Source organism: Arachis stenosperma, chromosome 5, assembly GCF_014773155.1.
Source record: "Arachis stenosperma cultivar V10309 chromosome 5, arast.V10309.gnm1.PFL2, whole genome shotgun sequence".
Taxonomy (NCBI): domain Eukaryota; kingdom Viridiplantae; phylum Streptophyta; class Magnoliopsida; order Fabales; family Fabaceae; genus Arachis; species Arachis stenosperma.
The window spans coordinates 129,856,184-129,868,255 of record NC_080381.1 but is presented as its reverse complement, the minus strand read 5'-3'; the positions used below and the strand labels follow the sequence as shown (position 1 = coordinate 129,868,255).

General features: G+C 33.1%; 1 protein-coding gene across 1 annotated transcript; it reads right to left on the bottom strand.

The window, feature by feature from the left end:
- Positions 1 to 9,871: 9,871 nt before the first annotated feature.
- LOC130983170 (pectate lyase-like) lies at positions 9,872 to 11,772 on the bottom strand. The gene is made up of 4 exons (XM_057907357.1): positions 11,549 to 11,772; positions 10,601 to 11,258; positions 10,183 to 10,425; positions 9,872 to 10,090 (listed from the first exon to the last, which is right to left on the bottom strand). The coding sequence occupies exons 1-4, from the start codon at positions 11,770 to 11,772 to the stop codon at positions 9,872 to 9,874; spliced, it is 1,344 nt and encodes a 447-aa protein (XP_057763340.1).
- Between the last annotated feature and the right edge of the window lie 300 nt (positions 11,773 to 12,072).

Sequence of the window (12,072 nt, the reverse complement as noted above, 5' to 3'; positions counted from 1 at the left end):
GGCTTTAGTGCAAGTGGAAGATTTTGTTAAAAATACATGTATGCCCTAGATCCAATCTGTCATTGGCTCTAGTGCAAGTGGGAGATTGTTGGAGATAAGTGTGTATGTCTAACAAAATACTATCATGAATTATTATTATTATTATTATTATTATTATTATTATTATTATTATTATTATTATTATATTCCTTTTTATAAAAATAAACTTTTATAATTTATGATAGTGTCCTTAATTAAAATTAGAAACGAATAATTATGATAGGGATCGTAGAGATATACGTTTTTTGAGTACGTTTAATTCTTAATTGTAGAATCACTAAAAATGGGACATTAGTGATTCGGATATATATATATATATATATATATATATATATATATATATATATATATATATATATCTATATATATATATATATAATAGTAATTGACAATGTAGTTGTTATACTTTGATTCCGGACACCTAACACCCTACGGTGTTAGTTGAATGGACATTAGAGTTTGACAATTAAACCGTACTCTAAAAGTTAGCCAAGAGCTGAAAAGATGGAAGGAGTTCCATTTTTGTTCATCTTGGGTTCTTAGTAAAAAATATGATTATTTCATACTATCGGGTCGTCAAGGAGCGTTGCTAGACGCCAACCTTAATTAGTAAATTTAGTATGACTAATTTACTATCCGCTTAGTATTGAACCTATGGGGTCACACACTAACGAGTGTTCTAATCCTTGGTAAATAATCATTTAATTATTATTTTGATTCGATCAAATAAATAATTATATTAATTCAAATGAAATATTATTATATTCTTTGCTAGCCTTTTTAGTCCATATTAGATATCTCACTAACCTATGAGCTAAAGATATTCTTTTGACCTCCTCAAGTAAGACTCACGTTGATCAGATCATAGCCTAATCTCACTAGTAGAAACTGTTTATTACAGATGAATTTATAGACAAATTTGATTTTTATTACAGACGAATTTATAGACAGATTTGGTCTTCATTACAGACGAATTTTTGGTTACCGACAAAATGATCGACGGAATTACCGATCGAAAAAAGCCTCATCGGAAATTATTTGCGACAAATTTTTCTTGTGATCCTCATCACATATGCCGGGATCCCAAACTTTGTTCTTACACCCATCTTCAAGTTGGTTCTTGTGATTCCATCCGGGTGATAAGCAATCCGAATTCTCATTTAGGCACCAAACCCTCCTCCTAGATCCATTCAATTGAGCTCTACACCAACCATTGCACTTAAATTTTGACGATCCAAGCAAAATGAACCTAGAATGGCGTTTCCAACCACTGACTATCTCCCTTTTGCTCTTAAAGCCACAAAGAGCTCTAAGTTGACTATCCGTCTCAAGCAAACCATATTTAAGTGGAATAAAAAAACTTAGGGATAAGAGATTTACCCACTTGAATGAAAGAATGGATGGTGATGGCTTGGGGAGAGGTGTTTCCAATGGTCTTGCAAGTTTCACTCCCTTGTTCTCTTCTTTGATTACCTCCACCTTTTGGCAATTTTCATCAAATTCAACTTCTTCCTCACCAAATTCTTTAAGATCTTTCCCATCACTCAAATTATACATTGGAGATTGAGTAAAATCCATCTCAACATCAGCCTCAATTCCAAGGAAGGAAGACTCCTCGAACTCAAAGGATTATATGTTGGTGTAGAATTATTGTCACTAAGAGGACTTGTTGTTTACTCCATTTCTTCCCATTCTTCATTCACAATATGTCTTGGAGGTTGTGCACCCTCCTCATCATCAATTTCAAACTTCTCAGAAGAAGGCTCTACAACTTTAGATTCCTATGGGTATTCAACATCTCCTAAATCTTCAACCACTTTTTTTTCTTCAATAATTTTGGCTTCCTCCACTTGTTCCAATACGAAACTCCACTCTTCATCCTCCACCTTGGTTTTTAATCTCTCTTTCATACTACGCTCTTCACTTGATGCTCTACATTCGGCAATAGAAGTGCTTTGAGTGTATATGCATTGGGAGACTAAGTTGGTTACTACCTCGGTTAAGATAGCTATGAGTTCTACTTGCCTCCTTTGTGCTTTATGTCGCTCTTGAATAAATAAAATGAGAGTGTCGTTCATTAGGAGTTGGGATGGATAGAAGGGTTCATTATGTGGGAGAAATGTTTCATAATTGGGAGGTAGTTCATATTGGTGAAAATATTGAGTTGGTGTATATGGAATTTGTGGCTCTTGGGAGTATTGTTGTTGGAATGGGGGTAGTTCAAAGTATGGTTCATATGGGTCATATGGTTATTGGTACGATGGATATAGGTTAGGGTCATATGAAGGTGTTAGGTGGTATGAGGCTTGTGAATGAGGTTGAGAACAATGTTGTGGGATTAGTTCATATTGGGGTGCACTATGGGGAGGATTATGATCATTGTTGGATGGAGGAAATTGGTACGGATACCATGAGGTCCGTTCATGAGAATATGATTCATCTCTCAGTTGATTTCCGTTCCCATAGCGTCTACCATCATTGAAGTTCGGACTTCCTATAACATAGTTGTAACCAAACTCATAGCCAAAAGGATGAGAATTTATAGTAGCAAGAGAAAACAAAAGCAAACACTAGTAAGAAATAATGAAAATAAACTCCTAAAACTAGCAAAAACTAACAAACAAACCAAAAATCAAGATATTTACAATATCAACATATTAACAATAACCAATAACAAGCGCACATTTGCAATTCCCCGGTAACAACGCCAAAAACTTGATAGAGAGTTATTGCCAGTCTAGAATTTCTCAATAGAAAAGAACCTTGTTGTAAACATAGATCTAAATCAACAAATAACCCTATATAAAATCTGAGAGTATTTAAATCTCAGGTCGTCTCTCAAAGGAATTGCAGGGGAGTGTGCATATTATTGGTTATGAGAATTTGGGGGACGTTTGCAGATAAAGAAGCAAGAAAGTAAAATGACAAGAAAGTAAAACTACAACTAAGAAAATATAAATGCTAAAAGGCTACTCCTGGCAAGGATCAAGAGTCAAGGATTTTCATCTCGTATCATTGACTACAACATGGTAATTACAAAGGGTTAATTTCACTTAGTTTTTCTCTAACATCGGAAGGTTAAGTCAACTGGACGTAATTGGTCATAAAACCAACTAACAACCTTAAATCACTAATGACACTGGACATTAATGACATCAAGGCACCTAAGTCCTCAATCTCAAGCAAAGAGTATAAAAATCTACTCTAAAACCCAACCAAACATTTTTTCAAACACTTGGAAGGCATAAAAGGAAAGCATAGTAAATAGCAAGAATTAATAAAATCTAAAATTACCAAATACAAGAAAGTAACAATAACAACTCAATTAAATAATAAAAAATATAAAAAGACATCAATTGCATTAAATGGAAAGCAAAAGTAACAAGAGTTCATAAGTATAAAAACAACAAGATAAAAGAAATAACAAATAAAGCTACAAGAACTATGATGCTAGAAAAATAAAGAGTAAAGGAAATTAGATCAAAACAATAATTAAAACCTAAATCTATAGAGAGAAATAATCTAAAATCCTAATTTCTAGAGAGAAGAGAGAGTTTCTCTCTCTAGAAATCTAACCTAAAACATGGCTAAAACTAAAACTAATTACTCTCCTATGTTCCTTCTTGAATTTGGCCATGAATACTTTAGAAATGAGTTGGATATGGGCTTAAATGAGTCCAGAAATTGCCAGCCACGTTTTCTTTAATGAAGTCACGTGCTTCGTGTCCCACGTACATGCAAGGTCACGCGTACGCGCCGCATGACGATTTTCCAGGTCACGCGTACGTGCAAGGCCACGCGTATGCGCCACATGACATATTTCTAAAACTTCATTTCTTCATGAATTCTCTACTTTACATACTTTTTCTTTATTTCTTCAATCCAAAGTTTGCCTCCTAAGCCTGAAATCACTTAACAAAATACATCAAGGCATCGAATATAATTAGAATAAATTAAATCTAGCATTTTAAGAGTCTAAAAAGCATGTTTTTAATCTTAAGTGCAATTTAGTAGAAATTCATAAAACCATGCTATTTTAGTAAATAAATGTGGAAAAGGTTGATAAAATCCACCAAATTCAATACAAGATAAACCATAAAATTGTGATTTATCAATGACTACATCCCTGAGTCTCCCCTAGTAGATTTGGATATATCGATAGAGTCTCTTTCTACTCGCTCCTTTGACCCTTTCACCATAGAGCCTATCGGGACTTCATCCGTAGTTTCTGGTTAACACTCAGCAGTTGAGCAGCTTTCTCCTAGTGGTACAGCTTTCGCAAACAACAGCAGTGATGGTAATCCCCAGAGTACATTAAAGGTCATCGTTATTTCTGACGACGAGGACACCAAGGAGATAGAGATGGTGGATCTAACTTCTAAGGATGATGAGGATCTTGAATGGATATAAAGATTGTAGACTTGACTTCCAATAGTGATTAGGTAGCGACATCAGCATCTTCTTTGGGCATCTCTCCGGTTTAGTGTCTCTTTTGTTTTAGACTCACACTTTTGTTTTTTTGAGAGACAAGGTTAGAAGACTAGGCTAGTCTGGACGTCAGATTTGGGGCATCCTATATGGGCCAAACCCCGGAGATGTTTTGAGTTGTATATATGTACATAACTGTGAGGGAGTAACTAACTTTTTATGTGTGTGTTTATCGCTTTGGTTTGCGTAATCTCGCGATTCTCTTGGGTTGCGATTTTTATTTTCTTTAAGGAAAGTTTTTCATAAAAATCGAGTTTTGTTAACCTGATTTCAGGCTTGATATTATTAATAACAATGTCATTGTAGTTTCAAATTGGTAACACTCGATGTTTCGGTATGAGCATGCCATACTGAAAATTGAGTCGTTATATGTGACAGGGCTAAAGCTATAAAAAAGTCCGTTGTGAGATCTGTATTTACTAAAATATCTAAGCTCTTTATGCATACTATATTTGTTTTACTTGTGTTCTATTTAACTATTATGCTTTTGTATTCTCTTTTGCTGAAATTCTACAATCAAACTTCAAGCTATTGCGGATTAGAGTTGAAGTTAAATTTATTTCATCTTTTTTGTTGAACATATCTGCTACATATGCTATCATCTATTCTAAGACATCCAAACTTCATTGAGCACACCAGTGAAAAAGCCAATGAAACTAACGATATACAAGTGAGAGAGCTAGTGGATACATAGATTATGCATCACAGAAACTCTTGGAAGCAAAAGGAACTATGGATTAAGTTATAGTGTTGGGTTTTAAATTGTAGTAGAAACATTTGTTTGTATTTGTGAACATGTTGTAAAAGCAAGTATATCAATGAATTAGATTGACTGGTTTGTTGACATTGAATTCTTGAATTAGATTGGCAGTTTTGAAAAATTCTTCTATTCTTCACCTAACTACAAACAAAACAACTACAAAATCTTATTCAACAAGGTTTTCAAAACAACTAAAATGGTATATTGTCATAATTCCATATAAAGCATTAATATAGATGGGAATAACAACTTGCTAATAACATAGATGGTAGTAAACTATGAATTTGGCATATTGAATTCATCAATATAAATTCATGAAGCATTAATTTGAAAATTTAGTATCTAATATTAACTTGAAAATTTATGAAGCAATAATTTGAAAAGTCAGAATCTAATAATAACTTGTGTATTAGGACATTTCACCTAATAAGTTCTTGAATTTATAAAAATATATGAATCATCCTAACTATGTTCAACAAGAATCGTTAACAAGAACCACTTATTCTAATTGAGAATGGATCGCACATAACCACTCTTCTAGGAATCTTTTAAACCCCAGAAAACCTTCTCATGTGTGCATTACTAGCAAACTTCACCGCAACCTGCACCACCTCATTGTTATCAAATCCAAGCTGTTCAAGCTTTTTACTGACCATGAACTTCTCATTCACCCCATATATAGCATCTGCATGAACTTGGACATGATTTTTTTGGGCTGCAGTTGAAAACTGTACTTCTTCAACCATCATCTCTAGAATATCATTTTGCTTCTGCTTCTTTCCCGAATGCCTTCTGCTAGCTGCACCAGCATCAGAGCGTGAACCTGCACCTTGCCCTTCATGAAAACTTACATTTGCTAACATTTCGAAATCGTCCAAACTTGGACTACGATCTTCCTCCTCCTCTTGAACTTGCTACTGTGCGTCAAAACCATTTACTGCACCTGCACCCATGGCTTGATCCTTTCCGAATATACCTTTTAGTCGGTGGAACAAAGGGAATGGCTTACCAGGAGTATAGAATTTGGTCGGGTGTGCTTGCAACAAAACTTACAGAAGTTAGTATACATATTCTAAAGTCACAAATCAATTAATTTTAAGTAAGTTTGTTAACGAACTTCATCCACTCATCAAGAATGTCTCTATTGTCAACATCTACACACTGTTTATCAGAATTAAAATCCACTGCATGCTCGCATCTTAGAGGCATATTGATACTTCTCCTTCTATTGCTTATGTTTTTTCTTGCAATGCTTGGTAGTTAGCGTATAAGTTGGGAATCTCTCCAACATCGTCAAGGCTAATTTTTCAAAAATTTCTGGTCTGAATTGTCCACAATCAGCTTTCAAACCGTTAACAATATACTCCTCCATGAAACCAACAAATGCTTCAGTTTCTTCATCAGTCCACATGCATTTATCCATTGTCACCTAAGAAGAAATGTAACATGCAATAATTGTACAATCCAATAAAATCAAACATCACTTATAATAATACAAGACAAACAAATTACATCAAACAAGCAATAATAAGTCATATTAATAATTATAAAAAACTTACAACCAAGTCTTACAATAACCATTTATAAATTTTAATGACAATAAGTCCAGCAACACAATAGAAAATCTTGCAAACACAAATTTAGCTATTACATCACAAGTGTCATGCCAAATTAAACAAGGAGATTCAAGTTGGGCTTATAAGTTATTTCTATTACGTACGACTAGTTCGCCACTCTTCGTACATCTCAATTGTAATATTGTCATGCCATTATGTCCACTCATTTACATTTTTATAGGGTAAAAGCTAGGACTACTTCTTAAAATTGACCATCTCTTCTTGAGTAAACCAAAGCATTGCTCTATGACATTCCTAGTAGAAGAATGCTTCCTATTAAAATATTCCTGGTAGTTACGAGATGTATGTGCTCCTTGAGCCCACTCTCTAACATGATAGCGAGTGCCTCTATATGGTGCTAGGAACCTAGGACCATTTGTGTAACCTGCATCTACTAAATAGTAATTGTTTATAAACATTACATACAAATAACGTAAGCTCTACTATTTTGCAGTCAAGTTTAATGTCAAAATCTGACTTATGACTTATAAATTAGATATTACCATGAGTGATTGCATCTCGAAGTATTCTTGAATCAGATGCTGATTCCTCCCATCCATTAAGTACATAAACAAAGCTCATATCTCGATTACACACTCCTAGGACGTTGGTACATATTTTACCCTTCCTTATTTGATATCTTGACTTATCAGATTCAGAGACTGTTACCTCTGTATAAGTGTCATCCAATGCTCTCAAACAAGTCTATATTACTTTCCTATATAATTCTGTTGTGCTTGCAACTATAATAGTATAAATTGTTTAAAAGTGACAATCAAATATTTTATATTACTCTTTTTTTTTTTGCTTGAGAAAATGAAAAGAGAAGTTCAAATTGGGTTATTACATGCTCAAAGAGAGTGTTGACTCCAATATGAATCTAAATCCACGTATACTTGAATACGAAATGCACTTACTATAAAACTTTAATTTAAATTTAGTCTGCACCTTCTATGAGTATGAGTAGTTGAGCACACCTCCTTATCCAATTCCACCAAATTTGTAGTCCAATATTATTAAAAATCACACAAACTTTGTTATTCATTACTTCAACATATCTCATTGAATAAAATTATAAAACCATGAACAAGAGATAATAATACATATTAAACTCTGTCTATTCTGTCTTAGATATAGTAAGTAAGCGGGTAAGGGCATAAGACATTTTAGTTTCAACAAGAAATCAGCACACAAAATTAATTTTATTAAGACACAAATTTAGATTATGCAAGACACAAAAACAAAAAATACCGAAAGAAAAGATAATCTGCAGAACATACTGAAATATTCCAAAAATTTTAATAAATAGAATAGCAGAATTTTTTTAATAAAAAACATATAACTTCATACAACTTCGTATAAAACTACAACAAAAACAAACATAAATACAAAAGAGATGAGAAGATACGACAAGAAAAATGCGAATTTAGAATATTAGCTATTATTCCTTAACTACAGCTCTACAAGTTTCCTTGGCCCTTTGACTAAGCTTTAGCTACAACCATGAATATTAGCAATTTAGAATACATATTGGTCTTGAAGCCTAGCCGAGCATTAACCCATCAATAACAAAAGCAACATAGATGCAAGATAATAAATATCCATACCTCTTTTCTTCTTGTTTTTCCTTCCCTATTTTCTCCTTGTACTTCTACCTCTTTTATTCTAATTTAAGCCTTTCTTCAACCTAGTTCTAAGGGTGGTAAAGGGTCAATTTCATTTGAACAAATTAGGAACCAAACTGAATAAAAAAGTTTTTAAGGTTGGTTCTTCATCGGATTAAGTGGGAACTTTTTATGGTCTTTTTAAATCATATTTGGGACATTTAAGATAGCTAGACGTGTATTTTTTCGATATATATATTGAAAATTTTTTTGGTTAGAGATATATATATACCCTATAAATAGAGGCTTTGAATTAAAAAAAAAAAAAGAAAGTTGAGGGATTACATTGTAGCAAACTTCAAAGCTTATCCAAATTAACTCAAACAATGAGTTTCTTTCACCTCTTTAGTACCATTCCATAATTTCAGAGGTCGAAAAACAGGTGAGGCCAAAATGGAAGAAAAGAAAATTGGGATCAATGCAATAAGGGAATTGGCACGTTCTCACTTAGTTAAAGTAGGTACGAGTGCGCTTTAAAATTTCGTAAATTTTAAATATAAAATTCAGTAAGTCTTTGAATAAGAACTAAAAATCAATTATTTTATTGTTTAAATTATAGAAAAGTATAGGTAGATAATGAAAATATTAAATAATGTGAATAATGAATATATCGGATATTCATTTTATTAGGTGTGTGGATGGTTATTCTAATATTAAAATTTAGGTAAATAATTTGGATGTGTAGTTAGTGTATTTTTATTTGATTGGTGGTTGTTCATATTGTTCAAAAAAGTCATTGATTATCTAGTATTGTCCTTAAATTATTCAAACCAAACACATATAATACAATCAGGAATTAAATTCTTAGTCATAGTTATTTATTACTCGTAAAATTTTTATCTTACTTTGTATTAGATCGCATTATCTATTTCAACATTTAATCTTTATATCATATTAACTTTTCCAATCGCCAGAGGGTTAGTTATATCACATTGTACAAATATATTTTAATAAACAAATTAAAAAAATAAATAACCAAATTACCCTTAACTTCTAAATAGAAAAAAAATAAGCAATGTGATATATTTCAACATCCCTTGCCTAGGTTGCAAAAAGAAATTATTGAATTTCAACACAAAGTCCAAAAAGATAAAATTAAATAATTTTACAATAATTTCAACCTTTTTTTTCAAAATCTTTTTAATCCTATGGACAATTGAACAAGAAAATTGATCACACATTTAATAGAGCATCTTGCATATATCCCTGCATCTTTTGCCCTTTCCTTTTCCACTTGTTTGCCAAAACACAATTTGTGCGTGCATCAACTAGAAAATTGTGCAAGTAGAGATAAGGATGAATGACTAGCAAGGTTTACCAACTCTACATTTAAGGGAGCCAGCAAAAGAAGTAAGTCTTTGCACGTATGAACCATCTTTTCCTGCAATCATGTCCTTGCTTGAGAATGGCCTGTCTACGAGTTCAGGTCCAGATTGTACGAAAAATGCTCCATTAACAAACGCATCGTTGATTGATCTCCATTGCCAATTCTTCCAATCATCATTGGTTACTCTCTTCGTGACCTTCACCATTTATTTATTAGTATGTTAATGTAAAAATTCATTCACGTAGACTTTTTTATTGCCTTTAAACATGTTAATTAAATGTCACATACCTCTTTAGCATTGTTATTATCAGGAGCCACGAACCGATTTCCTTCACTAATGATCGTAGGTTTGCTGCTACCACCAATGGCATACATTTCCCAATGAGTATAATCATTGTTGACAACGTGAACAAATCCAAATCTGCACCTTGGCATTCTTTGGATTAATCTCTTGCCAAAGTGGTTGAAAACTAGGGTGATTTGCATCACCTTGTCAATTGTGTGTTGGTCATTGGCACCAAAGAGCATCACCTACATCACAAATAAAACAAAATAGAATCACTGAAATAAGCCAACAAAAGACAAAATAATTCTTTATTTTAGGATCATTTTCATTCAAGAATATTTTATAAGTATCAAAAGAACTATTTAATTGACTTGATTTTATAATAAAATAATGTGAGAAAAGTTGAAAGTAATTACTTACGTCATTATGGTCTGTGAAATGACTATTAGAGATGGTAATAGCTGTAGATCCCATAATGGCATCAATAAGACCATCAGAGCATTTTCTCATGGAAACATGGTCAATCCAAATATTGCTGGCACCAAAGATGGATATTCCATCACCATCACTGCGTGTCCTAAACCCAAAATGGCTCTCAGAATCCCTAATAAGTCCACCGGTACCGGGAACAATATCATGAATCTTGATTCCATGGATGATAACATTACTGACGTATTGGAGGGTGATGCCTGCACCTTTAGTAATGTAGATATCAACTCCTCTTCCGTCAATTGTCTTGTTACTAGACACCATGAGCTCTTGGTTGAGTCTAATATTCATGCTACGAGCAAAGATAATCCACAAAGGTCCATCTCTTGTGACTGCATGGCGAAGGGTACCTGGTTTTGGATTAACCATGTCATTGTCAGCAGGACTAGTAACTACGTAGATTGGACCTCCCTTTCCTCCAGTAGTTTTTCTTCCAAAACCTTGAACGCAATTTACAAGTTTTTGGCGATTATCTGCCCAATTGGGGTCACACCTCCAACATCTATCAATGTTATTGGTTGCCTCACATGCAACTCCTGCCCTTTGACCATTCAAGTTCCTTCTTACATGGTTGTTACCAGCTATGTCTCTGTTTTTTTTTTGCGAAAATGAAATAGAAAAAGTTTAGTTTATTATCCTATGGTAGATGTTATAATTACCATAATCCCAGAATCAATATGTTATGTTAAGAAGAAAATGTTAATTATTATAAATTCACATTATATTATGAAAAAAAATAATGGTAATAAGACTTATAAATAATGGAATTTGTTTTTATGAAAATATTTGTGAAGTATCCAAAGATCTTCCATTAAGTTTGTCTTCATGGAAAAACTTGTTCCTACGAAATTAAATATATAATAGTTTGAGAATACTCACTCAGTAATAAGAGAGGTAAAATTTCTGGAAAGTTCATGCGGATCAGGAAAATATGCTTCTTCACTCATTTTTCTAGCAATTGCTGCCTTTTCTTTCCAATATTCATTGTCAATTGTTGTGATATGTTGTTTCGCATACGTAGTATTCGCTAAGATATTGGCATGCAAGGTTGGTATCACAGCAACAAAACACAACAAAAGGAACAAGTTGTACACCTTTGCCATAGTGTTGTTTTATTGTTCTATGGCCAAAGGGTACTGTTTTGGCTTTAGATACCAATCTCGCTAAAGCAAAGCCAATACCTTAGCGAAATGGGAAGAATTATTCTGCAAAATGTGCAAAACTTCTTGCAAATGTATATGGCGTTGCAAATGGTAATAAATATGGCAGGATTATGCATGGTGATAGTAAAAGATGGTAGACCACAAGCCAAATTTGTCATGAAGCTATAGAAAAACACGGAATAATGGTTAATTATACATAAAACTCTATATATAGGAAATAACGTGTATGCTTTTCCGTTA

Excerpts from the sequence above, each read along its gene's own strand:
- LOC130983170 (XM_057907357.1), bottom strand. The coding sequence starts at position 11,772 with ATGGCAAAGGTGTACAACTTGTTCCTTTTGTTGTGTTTTGTTGCTGTG. Across the intron at positions 10,426-10,600 it reads ATTTCACAGACCATAATGAC|GTGATGCTCTTTGGTGCCAA; the intron begins GTAAGTAATTAC and ends TTTGTGATGTAG. Across the intron at positions 10,091-10,182 it reads ATAATAACAATGCTAAAGAG|GTCACGAAGAGAGTAACCAA; the intron begins GTATGTGACATT and ends TAAATGGTGAAG.